At 48.3% G+C, this 25,039-nt stretch overlaps 1 protein-coding gene across 1 annotated transcript; it reads left to right on the top strand.

Moving 5' to 3' along the window:
* Positions 1–7,104: 7,104 nt before the first annotated feature.
* kcnd1 (potassium voltage-gated channel, Shal-related subfamily, member 1) lies at positions 7,105–24,789 on the top strand. Its single transcript, XM_052054813.1, has 9 exons — positions 7,105–7,362; positions 10,027–10,676; positions 11,644–11,889; positions 12,551–13,263; positions 20,292–20,454; positions 20,566–20,649; positions 20,902–20,997; positions 22,421–22,674; positions 23,007–24,789. Exons 2-9 carry the CDS (start codon positions 10,521–10,523, stop codon positions 23,212–23,214), a joined length of 1,920 nt encoding a protein of 639 aa, XP_051910773.1. The 5' UTR covers positions 7,105–7,362; positions 10,027–10,520; the 3' UTR covers positions 23,215–24,789.
* The last annotated feature ends 250 nt before the right edge of the window (positions 24,790–25,039 follow it).

Genomic DNA, 25,039 nt, shown 5'->3' with positions numbered 1-25,039 from the left:
CGTTTGTACTTTTGTGTCTTTGGTTACACTAAACTGCAATTAATCTATTGCATGGGCACGGTGTAATTCCTGGTATCCGACACTTCTGACTAGGGCTGACGATAGGGCCGTAAAGTGAGCGTTTTCACAACAATGGTGAATACCGGTGGTCGTTATGCTTGCTTCTGATCGGTCCACCGGATATTTAAAAAAAAAATATATATATATATATATACAGATATATTTTGTGATACCGGCTGCGATTGTAAACCAGGGGGAAAGCTAGCTAGGAAATCTTTGATGTGAATCTGCATTCATGATTTTCCCGTGTTTTTCCAGATGCACAAATACAGGCGCGAGTTTCACGAGTTTTTTTTTTTTTCATGTTGTGTGTGCATTTATCGTGGCTGTATCATTTTTAAATATTCAATCCAGCTTGTGTTGAATATGCGTTTGTGTCTGATTCACAAACTGATTTTATTTTTCAGACAATTGTCACGCGCCGTTTTCAAAATATTCACACACACACACACACACACCCAAAAAATCTTTCGTCCTATTTGAATCAGGTTCTTTTGCCTTTATTCATAAAACAAGAAAAATAAAATGGTTATGCTCAGTTTTTTTTCCTTTCTGTGATTTGCTTTATTTCTCCCGGTTTGACACCCAAGTGTTTTTTTAAACCTTTTTATTTTTCCTTGCATTAACTTCCATCACCCACAAAAATCAAGGGTTAGAGGTTTTTTTTTTTAATGTGAAAGAGTCCCCTCCCTGCCATTTTGTCAAAACATGTATGTCGATGCAATTAACTTTTTGAGCGTTCAACAAGTAAACATCATAAAATGAGCTGTCAAACAGCTCCATGCGTCTTTTGTTTCAGAGTCCCAGCGCGGGTACTCGGGGTCAAAATTTCCAACCTTTATTAATTTGCGGGACACCATGTGTTTGGCGATCCAAGGTTTCTTGGTCACTTTAAAAGAAAAAAAAAACCTGCTAGTTCATCAAAAAACATGACTTTATATTTGTTATTTCAAACATTGCCTTTGTCATGATAATTTATCAATTCTGTGATGTCAGCGACAACACGGGCAAGCGAGATGTTCTCAAGCTGGGGAAAGGCAAGAAAATCTCAACCCATCTCCCAATCAATTTGAGTGAAAAAGTTTCTTCTATACTGGGGACTGTGACTCCGCCCCCTCCTGTACATCATACATTTTGGAGTAAAAAGTCACAAAGTTCGGCGGCGGGAGTCCGCGGGGAGGCGACATTAATTAACCATCCGCGTCTTGCCGTTCTGCCGAGAGCACGATATTGCAGAGGTGAGCGCCGCGCCTGGTCCGCCGGCATCTGATTGGCTGAGGGTTAATTGGGTGCGCTGTTAATTAAAGCAAGCTCATGGGGAAGGCTGCACTTCCGCTAAATACTCGGCATGCATCAGTGATGTCATTAACCTTTACAACTTTCAAACTATATGAACTTTTTTTTTTACTTGGGCTATATGCTGATCAACATCAAACAATTCGGGGTTTTTTTTCTTTTTTTGCGGCAGCCTGCTGTATTTATCATTATATGCGATCTCAATCATATTCAAAACGATGTCCCGGGGTCATTTTGAAAATTGGATGACGATGTAAGTTCAACCATTCACTGTATAATTTTGGGAGCATACATTTTGTTGTTTGTCAAACCCCCTGTTACGATGGACAAACACCCACAAAAAAAAATGCTGAGCAAGTCCTTGACATTTAAATGAGAAAGTTACACATCGTATTATTTACATACAATTCAATTTTTGTGTTACTCCAACTAGTGTGTGTTTTTGCTCAGGACTACACAGACTAGTACGAAAAACAGCTTTCATATCAATGTGTTTTCAGGTCATGATAGTCAAAGGTCAAAATTGGAACGATGGCATTTTTGCTGAGTCATGAAGTTCAGTTTTTTTCCCTCTTCCTCTAGATGGCTCCAAAATATTACGTAATTGCACTTACGGTATTTAAAGTTAGTCTCAGATAAAACAAAATGTTTTGACTCCGACAAACAACGTGCATCAACAAAGGTTTATAAAAAAAGAATGTAGTGTGTAATGCTTATTTTCAATTTTATATTTGATTTGGATGTTGGACATCAAGAAGGGGGGAAAAAGTTGCTTGCAGCGCCCCCTGGAAGCTTCGAAAAGAGCCAACGACGAGCAATTCCAAAAGGGGGCCTTCCAAAATGGCGGCTGTGACCAGTTATCGTAAACACGGCGATGATGTCACTGGCACGGCGAAGGGAAGGATTGCCGCGGCGTTCCCAACGTCTGGCAGCCAACAGAGGAAGTCGGGAGTCCAAAGTTTAAAAAATTCACGAGTTTTTCTCTCGCATCGCTCAGCTAAATATAGATTGTGTGTGCGCGCGCGCGCCCCCAACATAACCGACGCCTCCTCCTCTGCCCCGAACAGGCAACTGTTATTAGGAAAGGGCACTCCCGTTTCCACAGTGACAGCGAACACATCATCAACCGTTTCATCTTCTTGTGCTGCGAATAAACACACTTTTGGCATTGAACAGAAAAGGGGACGTGAATGCGTCACAACGTGGACATCTTCACACGCACGCGCGCGCGCGCACAAACAACCAGATACACGCGCACACACAGCCGAGGAGCATTGATCGGACTGTAATGAGAGCCTTTATGTTTGTTTTTAGCATGAGTGGGAGAGGGAGAAGTGGCACTGCGGCGCGTGAGCGTGTCTCCCCGTGTGTGTGTGTGTGTGTGTGTGTGTGTTGTTAGCTGTAATTGAAGTAGTGCTGGTGCGATCACATGACGGCGCCCACGCCACGCTACTTTCCTGTCCCGCAGGTTGTTCCCACCTCTCGCGGCAGTAGGTGCTCACCGTTTGATGGTTAGTACACGGCCCCACTACACTACTATTGACTCTGCTGCGTTCGTGAACCACTACGCTAACAGTGAATCTATCGCAGGCGAGTGAAGCACTACGCGAGCGAAAACTACACTACACTACGAAAACAATCACTGCCTCAACCGCAGTCAATTGTACTCCTGCGATAGTAGTGGACCGACATCAGCATCGGTGTTTGAACCACTATAGTAGTAGTAGTTCAATCAAGTGAACCACTATACTAACAGTACTGACACCATGCAAGTAGACGACTACACTAGTAGGTACATGATTCCATTCAGGTGAACGACATGAACAGTACTGGACTATATGCAAGTGAAACCACTACACCACCAGTGGCTCAACTGTAGTCATGTATGTGAACTACTGCAATAGCAGTGAGTCACTTACAGCCAAGTGAACGAAAGTGCATATCAAATGGGTAGCCCTCTTTATTCATCGCTAACCGAAGAAGTAGCTCTCAGCTTCAAACACTAAGAGTAAGAGAACCAGTGCAGTGGCACTTTCTTAACCGCAGTTAAGTGAACTACTGCACTAGTAGTGACTGTTGCGGTCAACAACCACACTAGCAAAACTGGACGAATGCAACTTGCAGTCGAGTGAACTACTGCACGAGTAGTGACTGCTGCGGTCAACCACTACACTAGCAAAACTGGACGAATGCCAATTGCAGTCAAGTGAACTACTGCACTAGTAGTGACTTTTGCGGTCAACCACTACACCAGCAAAACTGGACGAATGCAACTTGCAGTCAAGTGAACTACTGCACTAGTAGTGACGGTTGCAGCCAACCACCACACTAGCGAAACTGGACGAATGCAACTTGCAGTCAAGTGAACTACTGCACTAGTAGTGACTGTTGCGGTCAACCACTACACTAGCAAAACTGGACTAATCCAACTTGCAGTCAAGTGAACCATTTCGCGAGCAGTACTGACCCGCATGCAAGTGGACCACAGCAACAATCAGTAACAGACTACGGGCAGACGAACCGCTAAACTACCAGTGACATGTTTGCAATGAACCACTGCGGTAGCAGTGACTCTACTTGTCAAGTGAACCACTACACTGGCAGTAGTAGACAGCAAAACATATAATGCAGTCATACAGACAGACAAAGAGTCACCGGTAGTCTCGACGACTCAATAAAAAAATAAAAATTAGTCCTTTTATGCTGAGGATAAAGAATATATGCATTGCGATAGTGTCTGTCTACATTTGCGTTCAGATATCTGTCGTTTATCACACATTGGCTATGGATGCTAACCGTTGACACTTACAATAGGTGGCGTGACGTGTTAGCGTTAGCGCTATATAAATCAGCATGTATTGTATATTTTTCTTTTCGATTTAGTCCGACGGTTTAGTTGAACTCACGTAGACCTGGATTGCCTCGAATATTGTAGGCCTAAAGTGTCTTAAAAACCGTGAGCAACAAGTAACAAGAACGGCACTACATTACATTTTACAGTGCGATAATCGTAATATCCTCATAAATATCTACTCCAATGACACGAGGATGCTTCAAGCGCTTGCGGTTGATTTTTCCCGGCGCGATTCCTCCCGCTCGTCCCGATGCATTATTTATGAGTCGGACTCGGACTCGGCTGACGATCGATGCGACCTTCATGCGCTTCGCCCTCCGCTCAGTCACGACCAATTAAGACATTTGCTCAATTACTGCTGCTCAGATGGACTTTTAGGATTATTTCTACTTATCTTGTTTCAGGGGGCCAAAAGGGGACAGATGAATCGGCGACGACAAAGACTTGTAGTGGGGTCTAAACTGTTCGGTTCGGACCCCGAGCTGGACCTAAATTTAGACTCGGCCCGGCCTCGACTTTGGTAGGCCTCGGCTCGTCGACGGTCGAAAGTGTTCTCATCATCATCTCAGCGGCAGTGGTGGCCTTCCTCTCCTCCGCCTGCCGCTGTCTGTGCATCCTCCAGGGGGGCCGAGGGGGGGGGGGAACTCATAAAACGCTGCGACGTCCGCCTTAATGCAAACATGGCCTTTTATTATTTTTTATTCTTTTATGATTTACTTTTCTCCCATGTCACATTTATTACAGTGGTTCTCTTCAGCACAGGCCAGCCCGGCTGATCCTATACCATCTCGTCTCGAGCGAGCCACTTGGAATGTGTACAAATCGCCTTGTTTTTCCGGGTCGGCGTGTCGTTGCCTCGGTTTGAGTCTTGCCAGGTCATTGCGACTCTATAGGAGTCAGTGTGAGTCTTGAAGAGTCGGTTTGAGTCTTGAAGAGTCGGTTTGAGTCCACACAAGCGAATGGGAGTCTTACCTGATTTTGAGTTTTTAGAATCCAGCGTGACTCTGTAGGAGTCAGTGTGAGTCTTGAAGAGTCGGTTTGAGTCTTGAAGAGTCGGTTTGAGTCTCTGCAAGTCCGTATGCGTGAGTTTGAGTCTTCGAGAGTCCGTTTCAGTCCACACAAGCGAATGGGAGTCTTATCTGATTTGGAGTTTTTAGAATCCAGCGTGACTCTGTAGGAGTCATTGTGAGTCTTGAAGAGTCGGTTTGAGTCTCTACAAGTCCGTATGCGTGAGTTTGAGTCTTCAAGAATCCGTTTCAGTCCACAGAAGCAAATGGGAGTCTTATCTGATTTGGAGTTTTTAGAATCCAGCGTGACTCTGTAGGAGTCAGTGTGAGTCTTGAAGCGTCGGTTTGAGTCTTGAAGAGTCGGTTTGAGTCTCTACAAGTCCGTATGCGTGAGTTTGAGTCTTCAAGAGTCCGTTTCAGTCCACAGAAGCAAATGGGAGTCTTATCTGATTTGGAGTTTTTAGAATCCAGCGTGACTCTGTAGGAGTCAGTGTGAGTCTTGAAGAGTCGGTTTGAGTCTTGAAGAGTCGGTTTGAGTCTCTACAAGTCCGTATGCGTGAATTTGAGTCTTAAAGAGTCCGTTTCAGTCTTGAAGAGTAGGTTTGAGTCTCTACAAGTCCGTATGCGTGAGTTTGAGTCTTCGAGAGTCCTTTTCAGTCCACACAAGCGAATGGGAGTCTTACCTGATTTGGAGTTTTTAGAATCCAGCGTGACTCTGTAGGAGTCAGTGTGAGTCTTGAAGAGTCGGTTTGAGTCTTGAAGAGTCGTTTTGAGTCTCTACAAGTCCGTATGCATGAGTTTGAGTCTTCAAGAGTCCGTTTCTGTACACACAAGCGAATGGGAGTCTTATCTGAGTTTGAGTTTTTAGAATCCAGCGTGACTCCGTAGGAGTCAGTGAGTTTTTAAGTCCGTTCCGGTCCATACGAGTCAGTGGGAGTTGATTCGAGTCGTTTTGACTCTTGATGAGTCAGCGGAGTCTCTTAACAGCGCATTTGAGTCAACACAAGGCATTGGGTTTGAGTAAATGCGAGGAAGTACGTGTCAGGATGAGTCCACAGGAGTCTTTCAAGAGTCCCATGTGAGTCGATACGACTCGGTCTTGATGTTTCGGGTGTGAGCCCGAAATTCCCTTTTTAGTCTCGACGATTTAGTTTTGATTCTTGACAATTCGCTGTCTTGAGTCAAGTTTCTTGCGGGCATCCGTCGACGAGACCACGTTGGCACACTGCCCCCCCTAGTGGCCACGTGGCATAGTGCTGAGGTGCTCACTTTTAAGCCATGAAACTTTGATGATGGCCAGTGCGATGTCGGCAAAACGACAGCTGACCAGCGCACCCTGGCATTCATTATTGAGTGCGCGTGTGCAATTTTGCTCGAAGGTTTGATACCCGGGAACCGTCTTTGCGAGACGCGAGCCGTTGCGGCCTTAACACGTGAAATCCGCCGCCATGATGACGAGGGCAATAAAAGTACATAGCAACGTGGCGGCCGCGATGGGATCATAGGTGATGACCGGCGTGTGACTTTTTGTGTGTGTGTGTGTGTGCGTGTGTGTGTGTGTGTGCAGATGTGTGTGTGTGTGTATGTGTGTATGTACAATACATGTTTATGAGTATTAGTGACTGTGTGAGTGTGTTTGTGTGCATACTGTATATGTTCGCATGTGTGTGGGGGGGGCATGCCTTTGTGTGTATGCGTGTACATATGCCCATGTGTTTGTTTGTGTTTGTTTGTGTGTGTGTGTGTGTTTGTGTGTGTATGTTGAGGAAAAGAGGAGGTGAGAAATGACACGAAATAGAAAGAGAGAGAGAGAGAGAAGCAAAAGGGTCGAGCGAGCCGGTGGAGGTGGAGCCTCCATTTGTGTGTATAGACGTGTATGTGTGTGTGTGTGTGTGTGCGTGTGTGTGTGTGTGTGTACAGGGAAGAGCGAAAGAGAGCGAGAGAGGATGACAGCAGATGTGCTTGTTGCCGCGGCGGCAGAGCACGACAGCCCGACAACGAAAAAGAAGACCCGTCCGCCTTTTCTTCATCACTCCGCCTCCTCTTTCCATCCGGAAACTTCTTCTTCTCCTCCTTCCTCATCGTCCTCCTCCTCCTCCTCGTCTTCCTCCTCTTCCTGGTGGAAGGGCGTTAGAAGCAGCAGAGGTAAGTAGGATGAGATGTGCTCCACATTCACCGATGCGCCCAGAATAGATTGGGACGGAATAGAAGAGAAGTTGAAGCAGAAGCTGCAAGCGGACGACGAACGGGGCAAACATCGTAGAAGGGAAGGCGACAGAAGACAACACACAACACGCGCACGTGTGTGACATAATCCAGTCGTATGAATTAGTGATGGACTTTGGTGTGTTTAATTTACGTTGGCGAGCGCGCGCGCACGCACATACGCGATTCGTATGAATATTTGATGAACGCTGACACACACACTTGCCTCGGTAGTTTCCAGTCGGCTGAAAATGAACCTTTTTGAGAAGCACCAAAAGTTCATCGAGTCGTAACATTTTGACTCTCGAGTCACTTTGGAGTCAATACCGCCGAGTCAAGTCCGACGTTCTCGGGCTTGGTTGCGGCTTCCGGTCCGGGAAGAACGCAGTCCAACGGCAATTTTCTCTCGGTCGAGCTCTGCCGGTCAAGGAATGTGACGGAAGCAAAACCGACTCCTGCGGACGCCAAGTGATAATTGCGGACTCGCATTCGATGACTTCACTATGGACTGATTCTGACTCGAGAGTCACTGACTCTGACTTGAGTAGAGTCAGAGTCTCTACTTCTTCTTCTTCTTCTTCTTCTTGATACCCGGTAACCGTCTTTGCTTTTTCGAGACGCAAGCCGTTGCTGACTCGAGAGTCACTGACTCTGACTCGAGTAGAGTCAGAGTCAGTGACTCTGACTCAAGTAGAGTCAAAGTCAGTGACTCTCGAGTCAGAGTCAGTGACTCTACTCTACACATTCTGTAAACATAATGGTCCTCCAATAAGTTCAAAGGCATTCAAAAATTTCACACAAAATGATATTAAAAATCTTTGCCACTCGAGAGTCACTGACTCTGACTCAAGAAAAGTGAGTGTCAGTGACTTGGGAGTCACTGACTCTGACTCAAGTAGAGTCAGACTCAATGACTCTACTCGAGTCAGAGTCAGTCCATAGTGAAGTCCTTGAATGCGAGTCCGCACTTATCACTTGGCGTCCGCAGGAGTCAGTTTTGCTGACTCTGACTCTACTCGAGTCAGATCAGTGACTCTCGAATCAGAGTCAGTGACTCTTGAGTCTGACTCTACTCGAGTCAGAGTCAGTCCATAGTGCAGTCCTCGAATCCGAGTCCGCACTTACCACTTGCCGTCCGCATGAGTCAGTTTTGCCTCCGTGTGTTTCAGTACAAGATGGCTCGAGTCCGTTCAGCCAGTGTATGACTCGGTGAATCAAAGTCCAATACGACACAGTGTGAGTCTTGGCCAGTCGGCGTGTGTCGCTGCGAGTCAATGAGCGCGAGTCAATACGCGCATTCGCGGGGTGACGTCGCTCGCCAGTCGCAAGGTCGTGTCCGTGCGAGTCGGCAAGTGGACGTCCGAACGAGTCAGTGCGAGTCCGTCGACGTCTGATTCGAAGAGTCGGTTTGTGTGTTTAAGAGTCGCTTCCTTCAAATGACAAAGTGTGACGCGAGCAAGTCGGTAACTCAGCGAGTGCGTGTGTGAGCGGGTCTTTATCGGGCGGTATCGATCTCTGCAAGCTCGTTTTCGGACAAAGGTGATTCTTTTTGAGTCGATACGAGTCAGTTTTGACGAATCATGAGAGCCCAAGAGTCTTTTTTGACCCTCTACGAGTCAGCCTCAGTCTGTACGAATCAGCCTGAGGCTTGACCCGTCAGCGTGACTCAGTACGAGTCACTTTGAGTCTATTCAAGTCCGTTTTGAGTCTGCACGAGTCCGCTCGGTGACTGGGCGGGAGTTTTTGAGGCTTTCTTTCCTCGCTTTCTGTCAATGTGAGCTTGGAGAAGTCGTCCGCGTGCTTCTCTCGCTCTCTCTCGCTCTCTTCAGGCTTCAGTCTTGAACATGCTTGTGTTATATTCTGCATGCTTTTGTCTTTGTGACGGCATGGACGTGTTTCTGCATTGCACCTGCTTCGGTCTCCAAACATGCTTCAGTTTAGCTCTTCTGTAGCTTTTTGTCCAGTTTTTTTTTTTGGTTTTTTTTCATGTCTTCATGCTCCCGAGTGCATATTTCCATCTTGTATGTGCTTGTCAACATGCTTCTGTCGACACGCTTCAGTCGACAAGCTTGTATCTTCATGCTTCTTCATGCTTCGGTCTTACACATGCTTACGTTGTATACGTGCTATTTTTTTTTTCTGTCTACGGGTTTCGCTCTCCAACATCCTTCCATCTTCTACTTGTGTGTCTGGTTTCATGAGTCGTCTTTACATGCTTCGGATGATATTTTTTCGGTCTTTGACATGCTTCAGCCTTTGTGGTAGTGTTGGCCTCAGGTTAGAGTTTCAAGCCTCTCTCCTCAACACACACACACACATCCACACACGGTGCAAGTCAAAAGTGTGTTCATGAATTATGAATCAAACTTTCAGCCTGACTGGACTGTTCTGACTAGCTGCTCTCAATGTGCATGCACACACACACACACAGCCACACACACACACACACACAGCCACACACACAGAGTCAGTAATCAGATTACTGTAGATTTTTTGAGAGCCTTCCCCTCCATCCTTTTCTCCCCATGTCTCTGCTCCTTCTCACTTTGTCCCTATTCCCCCCCCCCCAGCCCCCCCACCCTCCCCCCACCCTCCGTCTGACAGAACGACCAAACATGGACGCCGACCCGCCGCCGCTCGGCCAATGAGAGCAGGGAGCACAGCAACAGGAAGTTAGGACCAGCGAGGACGAGGGCGGCGGCGGCGACGTGGAGCCGCAGATGAAGCCGAGAAACACTTAGAGGAGGAGGAGGAGGAGGAGGAGGAGGAGGAGATTGTGTCGAGCTTGCAAACTTCACCAGCATCATCACAATTTAATAAGACTGCGGCGTCGCAACACGCCCACGCAAACGCACACTTTTATTTGGATCCGAACGGCAGGTCGATTGTTGTTCTTCGTCACCCCCCCCCCACCCCCCGAGTGTCATCAATTTTTTTTTTGAATGACGTGACGCCCAGCGGCGACTGCCCCCCCCCTCCCCCCTGTCCCTATGCCCCTCCCCCTCATCAATATGATAAGCCCCCGCCTTAGCAGGAAGTCAGGGCCGGGTCAGTGACGCGCCCCGCAGCCCCCAAAGTCCGATTGGGTTTGATGCAAGATGGCGGCCGGCGTGGCAACATGGCTGCCATTCGCGCGGGCGGCGGCCGTGGGCTGGCTGCCGCTGGCCAAGAAGACCATGCCCAAACCTCCTGTGGACAACTCATCCAGATCAGACGAAATCCTCTATGTCAATGTCAGCGGGGTCCGCTTTCAGGTAAGGGGGCTCCGAAGAGGTTGCGACCCTAAAAGTAACTCTCGCCAAGTCAACAACAACAAAAAAATCTTGACGGCGGCCATTTTGCCTCTGGTGCGGTCGACTGAAAACATCACAGTTGCTCAGGGCTCAGGTAACGAGCGATCACGGGTCACCTGTGTTTGGTCACGTGACGCTCACGAGATGAGCTCTGAGCAATTTGAGTAAGAGGCAAAATGCCCCCCACCCCCACCCCCCCTGAGATCGATAAAAATGGGTGCATTTGACTGCTGGATTCACATTCCACAAACATAATATTAATCAGAATGTCGTCTTCAGACGAGTGGGGCTGCACAGAATGTATTGTAAAGTAAATATTGGACGTGACTTCCCTTTTAAGTCTGAAACGGATCTCATAATCCCAAACCCAACCCTAACCTATGCCTAAAGGGTCTGTATCACTTTTTATGTATTAAGATCATTAACATCTCAATTATAACCGTGCGCGCTTGTGCTAAATATATGTGTACAGGTCATACGTCAGATTAATGGTGGAAAAATGTCTATCTAGCTAGCTAGCTAGCTAGCTAGCTGGCTGGCTGGCTGGCTGGTCAGCTAGCTAGCTAGCTAGCTGGATGGTTGGCTGGCTGGCTGGCTGGTCAGCTAGCTAGCTAGCTAGCTGGCTGGTTGACTGGCTGGCTGGCTGGTCAGCTAGCTAGCTAGCTAGCTGGCTGGCTGGCTGGCTGGCTGGTCAGCTAGCTAGCTAGCTGGCTGGTTGGCTGGCTGGCTGGCTGGTCAGCTAGCTAGCTAGCTGGCTGGCTGGCTGGCTGGTCAGCTAGCTAGCTAACGCTAATCTTAACACTCAACCACCTCCACAACGTCTTCCACCTGCCCTCCGCAACACCGAAAGCCGAACCACATCCTCACCACTCACTCGTGAACCGAACATACTTGTTTGTTTGTCCGTCTGTTTGTTTTGTTTGCTTAGACATGGAAGAATACACTGGACCGCTATCCCGACACGCTGCTAGGCTCTTCGGAAAAAGAGTTCTTCTACAACGACGATACTCAGGAGTACTTCTTCGACAGGGACCCCGAAATGTTCCGCCACATCCTCAATTTCTACCGCACCGGGAAGCTACATTACCCACGACACGAATGCATCCAAGCCTTCGACGAGGAGTTGGCCTTCTACGGAATCGTGCCCGAAATCATCGGTGACTGTTGCATGGAGGTAAGCAAAAGCCCTCATTTCAGGTTGAAGTGAGTTGAGGCACTTTATTTCCATACCATTTGTGCTTTGGAACCATCTTGTGGCATCTCGATGCCAAGGAACTTTGTTGAAGTGAGCCAGGGAGCTTCATTTTCAACAACAGGCATGATTTTCAGTTGGACTGTTTTTGAGCTTTCTACTTTCTTTGTTCTCGGATTATTGTTTTATTGTTTGTTGTCGTACGAATTCTTTTTGCTCCACGTATACGGCGGTGGTTGTTTTAAAGTGCGCTATAAAGTTGAGCTGAGTTGAGAATGTTGGCGCCACCCCACTATGGCGAAATGAAGCACATCATTGAGACAAAAAGAGAACTTTGACGCCATCTTATGGCATCTTGAGGCAAGAAAGGGGCTACCCGTGGACAAAAAATCGTCTTTTGACACCATTACGTGGCTTCCGGGTGCCAAGCTAATATGTATAAGTTGAAGTGAGTAGCGGCGCTTCATTTAGACAAACAGATTGGTTTGCTGCCATCTTGTGGCCTCAATTCTAAATGACCTGAGTTACTTTCCTGCCATTTGTGGCCCAGCTCGTCCCTGTCCACACTGTGGCGCGTACTAAGCTTACTGTATATACCCCCCCCCCCTCCGCCGCACCCCAACCCCCCTTCTCTGCCTCCAAGGAATATCGAGACCGGAAAAAGGAGAACCAGGAGCGTCTGGCCGAGGACACGGAAGCCAACGAAGCCATGGACGCCCCCCTGCCCCCGCACAGTAGCCCCAGAGAGCGTCTGTGGCGAGCTTTCGAAAACCCGCACACGTCCACCATGGCGCTGGTCTTCTACTACGTGACGGGCTTCTTCATCGCCGTGTCGGTCATCGCCAACGTGGTGGAGACGGTCCCCTGCCGGCCCCCCAAGGGCAGCGTCAAGGACCTCCCGTGCGGCGAGAAGTACCAACTGGCCTTCTTCTGCATGGATACGGCGTGCGTGCTGATCTTCACCTTCGAGTACCTGATGCGTCTGTTCGCCGCTCCCAGCCGCTGCAAGTTCATGCGCTCGGTCATGTCGGTCATCGACGTGGTGGCCATCATGCCCTACTACATCGGCCTGGTCATGCCCGAGAACGAGGACGTGAGCGGGGCCTTTGTCACGCTCAGGGTCTTCCGCGTCTTCCGGATCTTCAAGTTCTCGCGTCACTCGCAAGGTCTGAGGATTCTGGGCTACACGCTCAAGAGCTGCGCCTCGGAGCTGGGCTTCCTGCTTTTTTCTCTCACCATGGCCATCATCATCTTCGCCACCGTCATGTTCTACGCTGAGAAGGGGACCAAGGGCTCCACCTTCACCTCCATCCCGGCCTCTTTCTGGTACACCATCGTCACCATGACGACACTGGGGTGAGTCGCACCTCCGTCGTGCCCCCCCCCACCCCCCCACCTCTCTCCCATTGCCTGTCGCCATAGCGACCGCGCACGCGTCTCCCGCTGAGTGCGCCGCCCACGCCGCGCTGCTCAAGCGCGGCGACCAATCCGCATCCCGCCGGCCGCCCACGCGCGTACGGTACGGTCGCGGTGCCTTAACCGATGTGTGTCGCCGCAGATGGGCAAAGGCGCACTTTCTGCCCTTCCAGTAGTAGTGAGTCACAGCACAGTGTCGCGGCGCGTTGTCCGTCGTTGTTGGGGGAATGTTTTCGCGAGTCGCAGCCCCCTGCGGTTGTCTTTGATTGCTGCGAGTCGCAGCACATCTGGAAGAGTGAGTCAAAGTGTCGACGTGAGATAAGGGGGCTTCGTTAGTGGTGCCTTGCCTCCATCGCGTGGCGTCTCAGTGCCAATGAACTATGTTGATGGGAGTTGAGTGCAACAGATTTTCTTTTTTCGAGTGTTCGGCGTCAAAACGGACGCATCTCAATTTTCTTGCGCGTGTGTCATGGACAATTGGAAACCTCCGAAATCGCACTCTTGAGACCATATAGTCCACCACCACCTAACAAAGCTGCCTCATCCGCAAAGGGGGGATCTTGCACTTGCTGCCAATGTCATGCACTCAATGCGATTATTTCCGTTTCTGCAATGTCAAACATGCCCTGGCGTCCAATTGTCCTGATTTGAATGCAAATGAGAGCTGTTACTACGAAGAGGTTACAGTCCGTCCCACAACGGCGCAACCCCCCCCCCCCGCCCCCTTTATGACCAATTCTACCTGCGCAAAGTCGAGCAAAATACCAAAAGAAGTCGAGTCGAGCGTGTTTGCGACCATGTTACGCCTCACCGGCCGTGACGCCGATGCGGCTTGGTAACACTCGCATTAGCATGACTTAGATTTGTTCTTGCTTATACTGTTCGGTGCTTTCTACCGTCTTTGTTAGCGATTTGTTTTACTGTTTATATGTTAAATTGCTCCATGTACGGCACTTAGTATGCAGCGATGGCTGTTCGAATGTGCTCTATAAATACAATTGAATTGAACTGAAAAATCTCCTTTTCAGTGCTGGGGCGAGTGTCATTTAGCGAGTTGCTATGCCTAGCGGTACATCTTGCAATTAGGCGACAAAAACGAGGCTACATTTTAGACTACCTAATTAGGAGGTCTGCCGTGTGACGCAGGTTGCGGGGTGTGATTTTGCTGTATTTGATCAAGGCGCAGGCAGACGCGGTGCGTGGTGGATGCCGTCTATTTCATGACGACAATGTGGGACAATGACGATTTCTGTGAAATCAATTCAGGAAACAAATTTTAATCATGGACATTTTAATAGCGCTGCCTTGACTGTGTGGTGGTGGTGGTGGCGGTGAGGAGGGGGAGGACTATATGGTCTCAAGAGTGCAATTTCAGAGGTTTCCAATTGTCCACGTCACACGCGCAGTCAGCTGCCTCATCCGCAAAGGGGGGATCTTGCACTAGCTGCCAATGTCATGCACTCAATGCGATTATTTCCGTTTCTGCAATGTCAAACATGCCCTGGCGTCCAATTGTCCTGATTTGAATGCAAATGAGAACTGAGAGGTTACATTCCGTCCCACAACGGCGCAACCCCCCCACCCCCTCCCTTTATGACCAATTCTACCTGCGCAAAGTCGAGCAAAATACCAAAAGAACAAACCGTGGCACACAATTGGATTGTGCTTTGCGGCTCAAATTGCGCTCGGAATAAAAACAGAGCCCTGGCTGTCTCATAGTGGAAAGATTCTGGGTTCAGCTTCCCGGATGCAGCTCAAAGCAGCTGTTGTACTGAATCACAGAAGCTTCTTCTTCATCTCCGAGTCTTGTTTTTTTTTTTTTCCCCGCTGCTCTTTGTTTGCTGACTTTGTTATCACAGGCACTCTGCATCGGCTCACTATATTTTTTTTCTCCTCATCATCTCGTCTTTTTATTGCTCTGCTCCCCTGGCCGCCACCACGGCGACGAAGACCGTGACGGAGAACTTATAGTCGGCGGCAACAAGAAAACTTTATCATGACCCGTATCCAATCACTCGGTTGATTTATTGATGAGTAAACAGACTACAGACAGCCGGAAGAGGCAAGGTTCGACAATTATATGTCATTATTCAAAAATGAATATTTGAAGACTCTAATCAATTGAATGCTTTCTCACGATAATTATGAAGCACATAAGTGTCAATATGCAACAGTTCACCTGTTTTACAACAGGCCAGCGGGCACCACATTGGTGACCCCCTGAATTGGAGATACCAAGCCAGCGAGCCAGATGGATGATTGGACGGACGGACGGAGAAATAGATCGATAGATATGCAGATAGATGTGACATTTTATTCAAACTGTGCTCTATAAATAACCAAGGGAGCTGAATATAGAAGCAGACTTTTATATCCACTTTCACTTTGTATTCATCCTTTTTTTTTTTTTAATCTTGTACTGTCGTGTTCAGCCTCTCCGTGAGCCGTCACCTGACCATATTGGAGGGCTTCGTGTGTCCCCAATGATTCGAGGATTTCTAAGTTGCCTGGGGCTTTTATGCCCCCGGCGAACACGTCCTATATGACGGACCACACAAAGCGCGGCTCACGGACCATTTACGATGAGTTAGAGTATTGGATCATGTTTTCCTTTGCCCGTAGGTTGGGTCACCGGGACCAGGTAGGCCTCCATATACCGTATTGGCCCGAATATAAGATTGTTGTGTTTTTTTTTATATGAAATAAGAAAGTGTGGGTAGTCTTATATTCGGGGTCTAGACATTATACTCATTCAAGACGCCAGATGGCGCCAGATACCACTGAAGTGAATGCGAAATTGACTCCCCAGGGCAAAGTGAACCCCTGTCACGAAGAATAAAAATAAAATAGCGGTAGCACGAAGAAGAAAAATTAAAAATAGCAGTAAGAAGGAAAAGATTAGAAAATAATAGAAGAAATAACAGAAAATGGTGAAACATAGTGACAGAAAAGTGGGTCGAAGTTCAGCCAGGTTAACCGGCAGCTGAGGAGAAGTTATGATGTCATTTACATTTCTTTATTTTTTTATATAAAAATAAAAAGTACACGTATGCTTTTTTTGAGTGTGCCCATGTTTACGTCTGAGATAAAATTCGCTACAGTGAAAAGTCCCCTGTTGTGAAAAATTTCTTGCTGCAAACGTGATTTCGTTGTAGAGGAGTTTTACTGTACTTTGTGCTGGTGAGTGTTACAGTGGACCCGTATGTGATATTGAGCGTGCTCGTAAGTGTAGCTGCGTCGGTTTTTGTGTAGCGGAAAGTAAAGTCAACTCGGACTATACGCACTATTGTAAAAAAGACAAAGTAAGTTCCGGTGCATTCTATATCTGACCAGTACCGTGACTGCGAAGCATACTATATTAAAAAAATAACAGGACAGTAATTTAATTTCATATCCTGTCGTATGTCTTTCCGTCAGGACATTTGACGAAATAGAGACGGTGTAGTACAATCGAATCCTGCGAAGATGAAGTACATTCAAAACTAATGGCTAGAAAGAGAGTCACATTTTCAGCAGGTGGGGAGAAAACACGGAACCAGCATCCTCCCTCCTGCAACTTTCATCATCACATTAACAATTAAACATGGTTGCCGACGAGGAGGGGGGGGGGAGATCTCACAGAGGACAAAAGATGAGGCGGATGAAGAAGAACAGGACTCCATCGCTCTTTAAGACGCACTGGAACTGATCAACAAAGCCTCCATACTGACATCTTAGTGACGGTGACCACGAAATGACGACGCATTTACAACAACTCCTTCACCGTCAGGCGAGATGAGTGCCAAGAGAGTCAACTGCGACTCGCGAGGCAACTGCAACCAGAGAGTCAACCGCTCGACGAGAGCCAAGACAGTCAACCACAGTCTGAGCAGAGAGTCATCGAAAGCCCTTTTCACGCCGCACTTAGCAGCGCGCCATCAACGAAGCCGCTCATTGTGCACATGGGCTGAGGGGGGCGGGACCGCAGATGCAGTGAAGCTTGTGCCAGTTCTCTGCAGGAGGCTTTTAAACTGCTCCCCGCTCGGCCTGAAATAAGACCACCGAGCCCTCGTCTTGGTGCAACTGGAGCTCACGAATGAGATGAAACTCTCCAAGTTCCCACTGGTCCATTAGTGTAAGGATGCGCCCATAACTCGTTTTTCTGCCAGTCATCTCATCTTCCTCCTCTTTAAAATGAGAAAACACAGTGCTTTCTTTTGGAACAATGACACATACGTTCTTGCAGAGGGGCGGTCTACTATTCCTCATCGGAAGCGGAGGGAAAAGCCGGTCTGTTTACTCCCTGCTTCCACCGGGGTGCCATCATGTGTACTGCTAGCGCGTATTGTGAAAAGGCCTTACGACATGAGACCTGAGAGCAGGGGTGGCCAAACCGCGGCTCGTGAGCCGCATGCGGCTCGTTGACTGGTTCGATACGGCTCCCGGGCTTTCACACGACAAGTGTCGAAAATATCTCAGCAGTGGCTGCGCCATTCAAACAAAGGCGCTAAATACACAGAACGCCCCACGTCTGCCTATCATCAATCCCGTTACTTGATTGACATAGAGGGCATCCAATCAGATGACTGAATCACCGCTCATGCGCAAAGAACGGCACTAAGTGCTAAGCTAGTCAGTGAATTACCTCTGATTTTAAGGCAGGGGTGCCCAATACGTTGATCGCAATCGACCGGGAGCCAGCGGACTGGTCCCAAGTCGACCGCAAGGGGTGGGAGGAGGAAATGGGTGGGGGGAAAAAAAAAAAGATTTGTGTGTTTATGTCTTTAGCTTTCGTTGATGTGGTCTGCTTGGATCACACAGTCCTTGAGTCCGGATATGATTTTCAGTGGGGAAAAGGCTGTTTTTGTGATTTTGAGTGCTGAAAAGTCAGCTGTGAGCACCCCAAGATTTCAGATTTGGTCTTTGGTTTCGAAAGACAGTGACACCGGGTGTTTTCGAAGAGCAACCCTCTTTTCTGTATTTCCAAAAGGAAGGAAATTATGTTTCATACTTTTGTGAATTCGTTCTTGTGACGCTATTGAACTGTTGCCATTCGGGGACATTGTTAAAGATGTGTGCCATCTGCATCACCACGACAGCCAATATTGGCGTTCCGAAGCATTTGACCCAAAGATAACATACAAAGACTGAATTAAAGGGGTCCAAGGATTGACCCTTGAGGGACCCCACATGTGACAGCCATTCAATCAGATTCAAAAGTGGTCACCAAGAAAGCCCTTTCCTCCAAAAGTAGGACCTGAACCATTTTAGGACTGTTTCATTCAATCCCACCCGTGTTTCCAACCCCTTCAACAGTATATTACGATCCATTGGTGAGCAGTCGGTTATTTGCTACGACTCGGTTTGAAGAGATTTCATAAAAGCTTTGAAAAAGTCAAATGGTATGGAGTCGAGACAGCGAGCGGATGGTTTCAACTGCTGAGCCAAATTGAATCCGCTGTACCATATTCTGTCATGGGAATTGAATTACCATTTACATAAGACCCTAAGAGTTTCAACGATAACAGGGAACCTGGAATCAATACGACATGAGAGCCAAAGAAGTCACCTAGAACTTGGGAGTCATCTAAAAGGCGAAAGCACAGATTGTCAAATACGAGCCAAAGGTCACTGCGAGAACCAAGGGAAGAAACCCTGACGAGAGAGTCAACGATCACATTAGTGCTCAAAGTGAAAATGTGAAAATGAGAGTCTGGAGAACCAACAACAAAATGAGAGCCGGAAGAGTCCTCGGGTCAAATACAAAACCAGAGTCGAGAGAGTCGACTTTCAAAGCAAGCTGGTTCGCCTGCCGGTTGAGGAGAAGCATGTGTGGCTAAAGCCGAACCGTGGCAGGGTTTTTCCATTCTGCAACGGAATTTCCGATCTCTGAGAGTCAAATACAAAATGACAGCCGAGGGTCAAATATAGAATGAGAGCCTAGGGAGTCGACTTCAAAATGAGAGTCACCTTCGAAAGGAGAGACGAGTAGAGCCGACTACGAAATGAGAGCCCACATTAGGGACAAATACCAAATGAGAACCGAAAGAAAGTCAACCCCAAAATGAGAGTTTGGACGAGAGTCAAAATACAAAACAAAAGCCTCAAGAGTCAATTACCACATGAGAGCCGAGAGAGTCAACTCGTGGATGAAATGAGAGGGCGACAACTGCATGACCATGAAAAAGCTTGAAAGTAGAACTCGGTGACTTTTTTTTTTTTGGGGTCTCATCAGAGTGAAATGTAGCATAAATCAATTAGCATTGGCTGTCTGTGCCGAATCGTGATTGGTTGATAGGCATCAAGCCGAGCGCCTGGTTGGCCAGCTGGCCACTAATAGAGTATTTCTTTTTTTTCCATTTATCAGATCTGGAATCAGATTGTTTACTTTCAGGCCCATTAGAGGACTTTGCATCATTCCTTCCTTTTCTCCCAACCTTGTCTCCTTTTTGTTTGTCTCGTTTGTCTGACAGTTGCCATGGCCACCATTCAATACTCCAACATCTTTTTTGGGGGGGGAGGGGGGGGGGTCTCTCATTGCCGCTCTTCTAGAACATCACCCTCTGCTCTCCTTTGAAGGATGTGTGTGTGTGTGTGTGTTCTTGTACTCTCCACATTGTGAGGACCGGCAGGAGTTTTTAACCAACAGAGTGAGGACATTTTGACAAAGTGAGGACATTAAGTGCAGGAATGTGTGTGTGTGTGCGTGTGTGTGTTTGTGTGTGTGTGTGTGTGTGTGTGCATGCGCGTGTTTATGCTACATGTGGATGATATGTGACATGATGTGACATGAGGGTGACATCAGGTGGCATGAAGATAACATCATGATGACATCATGTGACAGGATTGGCGTCAGGTGATATCGGGTAAAGTGAAGATGACGTGCCACCGGGGTGACATTACGTGTCGGGGGGGGGGGATGACGTCACGCGACATGACATTGCCGCCTTCGAAGCCACAGTTCCTCATGTCGACATTGCGGTCCGCAGTTACGGCGACATGGTCCCCAACACCATCGCCGGGAAGATTTTCGGCTCCATCTGCTCGCTGAGCGGCGTGCTGGTCATCGCCCTCCCCGTGCCCGTCATCGTGTCCAACTTCAGTCGGATCTACCACCAGAACCAGCGCGCGGACAAGATGCGAGCGCAGCAGGTCAGGGCGGCGGGAAAATCGACGCCATCACACTGCGTTGCTTTTATGACACGGCGGGTGACTGCAGGGTGTTTGCCAAACAACAACGTCAAGAACAAATGTGTGTTTCAGAAAGTGCGTTTGGCTCGAATCCGCATGGCAAAGAAAGGAACCACGAATGCCTTCCTGCAGTACAAAGAAGACCGAGCCCTCGGGGTGAGACGCGTGCGAGCGCACAACGGACACAACGGGGACGGGGCACATTCACCCAACGCACATCATTTGTGTTTGTGGGATGTCCCGTGAAAATTTGTATTTTGTTTTGAAGACGGGATGAAGCTTCAACCAATACCAAATGGTCAAAACGCCACATCGCATGTGCTGTATTTTTTACAACACTGCAGAACGTCACACTGCACACTTTCTGATGATATATTTGTGTGTGTGTGTGTGTGTGTGTGTCTGCAGGACCGGGACAGTGACAGCGGCGCTTTGTGCGTAAGGAACAAGTCGGCATTCGAACATCAACATCACCACCTTCTTCACTGTTTGGAGAAGACCACGGTCAGTAGAAAATGCTAAAGCCATTCTCATTAGTTTGGTTTGTTTATATTGAACGTAAAACATATACGGTAATAATTTGACGGAAAATAAGGTAAATAAAAGAAATCGGTCTTCATTCAACACAGCTATTATGTTCAAGGGAGTAGGATGAAGTAAAAAAACGTATCTAGTCCTACCCCGTTATGTGTTTATATCTAATAAATCATTTTTATATCAATCAGAAAAGAAAGAAAGGAAGAAGAAAGAAGCCTCCATTAATTAAGGCTCATACTTGACACTTTTAGCAACAATGCTAAATGCTAATGTGATGATGATGATGATGATAATAATATCATCCAAGCATCCATCCATTTCCCGACCCGATTATCCTCACAGGGGTTATCCTCACAGGGGTCACGCGGGGGGGTGGGGGGGGGGGCTGGAGCCTATCCCAGCTGTCTTCGGGCAGTAGTTGGGGGGGACACCCTGAACCGGTTGCCAGCCAATCACAGGACACGCAGAGACCAACAACCATTCACAATCACAATCTAGGGACAATCAGGAGTGTTCAATCAGCCTGCCATGCATGTTTTTGGAATGTGGGAGGAAACCGGAGTACCCGGAGAAAACCCACGCAGGCCCGGGGAGAACATGCAAAGTCCACGCAGAGAGGCCGGAGCTGGAAATGAACCCGGTACCTCTGCACTTTGAGGTCTACTGGACCACTGGACCGTCCATGTGAGAATAAGAATAAGAATAAGAATAAGAATAAGAATAAGAATAAGAATAAGAATAAGAATAAGAATAAGAATAAATTAAAATCATCATGCGGCCCGGTAGTCCAGTGGTTAGCACGTGGGCTTCACAGTGCAGAGGTACCGGGTTCGATTCCAGCTCCGGCCTTCCTGTGTGGAGTTTGCATGTTCTCCCCGGGCCTACGTGGGTTTTCTCCGGGTGCTCCGGTTTCCTCCCACGTTCCAAAAACATGCGTGGCAGGCTGATTGAACACTCTAAATTGTCCCTAGGTGTGAGTGTGAGCGTGGATGGTTGTTTGTCTCTGTGTGCCCTGTGATTGGCGGCAACCGATTCAGGGTGTCCCCCGCCTACTGCCCGAAGACGGCTGGGATAGGCCCCAGCTCGCCTGTGATCCTCGGGAGGATTAGCGGATCAGTCAGTGCGCTTCGAGTGTTATTCCACTTTGAACAACAGGACGGAACAGGACAAGACTCGAGCCAAGGAATGCTGCACTCCGTGAGGAAGGGATCAGATGTGTAGTAAAGACGATAGAATGGGACAGGAAGAAGTGAGGTGACGGATAGCAAATAGCGCAAGATGGCCTCGGACGGAACGCGAGTTGGAAGCCAGCCGAGGAACAGTCGCGTCAGCTGCGTGTGTTGAGAGTGCCTGATCATCCTGTCATTTTGCGGCCTCTCTCTCTCCACAGAACCACGAGTTCACGGACGAGCTGAACTACAGTGAGCTGTGCATCACCGAGTCGGCGGGCTTCCGCACCAGCCGCAGCACCTCCACGTCCAGCCAGCAGGGGGCGCCAAACCACTCGACGGGCTGCTGCCCCCGCCGCGTCCGAAGGCGAGCGGCCATGCGGCTGGCCAACTCCACCGTGTCCGTCAGCCGCGGCAGCGTGCAGGAGCTCGACACGCTGCAAGGAAAGGCCCCCCCGCCCGGACCGCCGCAGACGTAAAACCTCGCAAAACATCCGCAAATAACGTCGCCGCTCTTGTGGGAATGCTGAAGCACGTTCGACATTTTTACAATAACATTTCTAAATGGAAAAATAAATATGCCTATTGGACATATTTAACTGATCTTGAGCAATTCAAGCAATTCCAACTTCAAACTGTTCACGACCCCCCTCCCCCCAACCCCCCCATCGTCTACATTTCAACAATTCGCTCGTCTCCTTCACATTAGTGAAGCGTCAATTCGCTCAGCATTTTCGACACAAATGTCATTTTTTGGTGTCGTCGTCGCTGACGGGGGGTGGGGGGGGGGGGCCGTATGTGTTTCAGTCGTTCCAGCCTAAACGCTCAGATCAACCTGAAGCTGAACTGCGGCGAGCAAGACTTCAGCGCCGCCATCATTAGCATCCCCACGCCGCCTGCCAACACGCCCGACGAGAGCCTGCCGCCCTCGCCCGCCGCCATCCCGGGCGGCATCTTGCGCAATACGCGCGCCACCGCCTACACCCCCGACGCCGTCAACATTTCCTCCTTGTAACCTCTGCCAGGGCGGGCCCGACCCGTGCGCCCCCGCATCCTCTTGCCCGATGCCCGCGTGGCTGCTCACGGTCAGCAGCTGGCCAAGGATGGCGGCTCGCAGACATAAAAAAAAAAAAAAAAAACACGCACCGCGTTTTAACGGCTTTATCCTCTGCTGATGATGATGAAGTGGACATCCGAATATGCAAAGTGGACTCGTCAATAATCAACAATAGGACGCAATGTTTGCGAGCGGCGCCTTTGACATCAACGCAACGAGACGGCGAATGAAGCCAAAATCCCGAGGTCAGCTTTCTTCCATCGTTATGACAAGGAGCTTCTTGACAATGCTGACGCGATGACGTCGAAGAAAAGGAAACCAAACAAAAGCGCCAGAATGAAGAAACGTGTCACGTGTAGCAATTTGGTTCGGCTATTCGGTTCTTAGCGGCACAGCGGTCGCCCGGCCGGTACGTCTGGCGTCATGGTTTTGGGATTTGAATGTTGGCTGCGGCCTTCCTATGCAGTTTGCATCACGTCGCTGCGCTCGCATGCATTCCCCCCCCCCCCCCCATTTTCTGAAAACATGTTCGCATGAAGACAAAGGTGTGACTATCAAAGGGAGCGCTTGTTTGTCTGTGTTCAGACACAGACTGGGGGACCAGTCCACCTGCCGCTTTTACATGTCACCTGATTCAAATGATCAGGCTTCTGCTAAGCTAGCTAATGATCTGATCATTTGAATGAGCTGTGTTGGAGGTAGGGGGTGGGGGGTGGGGGGGCATCTAAAACTGCTCTCGAGGACCGGTCTTGGCCAACCTGGGTCTACAAAGTAGGTGCCCTGAAATCGACTGGCGGTCAAGGAAAATCAAGACAATGGACTGGTCGCCAGTCGACGTCAGGAAACGTTACAGGCAAACAATGCACTGTTGGCCAGCCAATCGCAGTCTTATCATTGATAATTTATCAAATTGATTGACATTGATTGTCAATTCATAATCATTCAATTTGAAGTCACTTTATTTATTTATTTTTTATTTTTGGGGGGTCGCGATGGAAGAAAACTGAAGCTAAACCCGACTGCCTGCTAGCTTAAATATTAGCGCCGCTTGTGCACGTGGCCACTTTGACATTCCTCAGTTTCCTTCTCGGGCCACTCGGAAGCGATGCGTATGTGAGCGTTTGACCAAGCACAAATTGTAACATATTTTGTATCATAGACATTTACCTGCACCACCTGTCAATCAATTCCGACCCCCCAAAATTGAAAAAAAAAAAAAGGTAGGTCTCGACATTGCAACCCGGTCTGTGCATGAGCCTCGTAAGACTTCAAATTTAGTCAGCGTATTCCAAAAAAAAAAAGAAAAGAATCATATAATGAGGCAGAAATGGTCCTTTCTTATTTTGCATGACGACTTTCTTATGATTTTTGTTTTCAACCACCGAGACGCGGCATCATTCAGGAAAGATCCTGGCCCGGAATGCTGAGAGACGTCACTACTATGCATGGATACCGTTGTAGGTATTTGATCTCAACGCACTCTTTGTTCACTGGACTTCTTCCGACAGGCACGCCAATAAAAGGTGAACCGTGCTCATGTTAGCGCCATCGATGCTAATTTCAGAATACTTTATCATCAACATGATGACACAAATAACCTTTCTGTCATCTCACTACATTCTAAAATGGCCGCAGCTACAATGGCTAACGTTAGCGGTTATTGACGCTCTTTTTGCATCCACGCCATGCCAACAATGAGCTAACATCAGAATTATATTTATTGGCCATGTACTTTGTGTGTAAAACACACAATCAATATGTCTCCTATAGTCTGAGCTACATT

The sequence above is a fragment of the Hippocampus zosterae genome, chromosome 2, assembly GCF_025434085.1.
Source record: "Hippocampus zosterae strain Florida chromosome 2, ASM2543408v3, whole genome shotgun sequence".
Classification (NCBI taxonomy): Eukaryota; Metazoa; Chordata; class Actinopteri; order Syngnathiformes; family Syngnathidae; genus Hippocampus; species Hippocampus zosterae.
The sequence above is the reverse complement of the archived record's forward strand: the minus strand, read 5'-3'. Positions and strand labels throughout refer to the sequence as shown.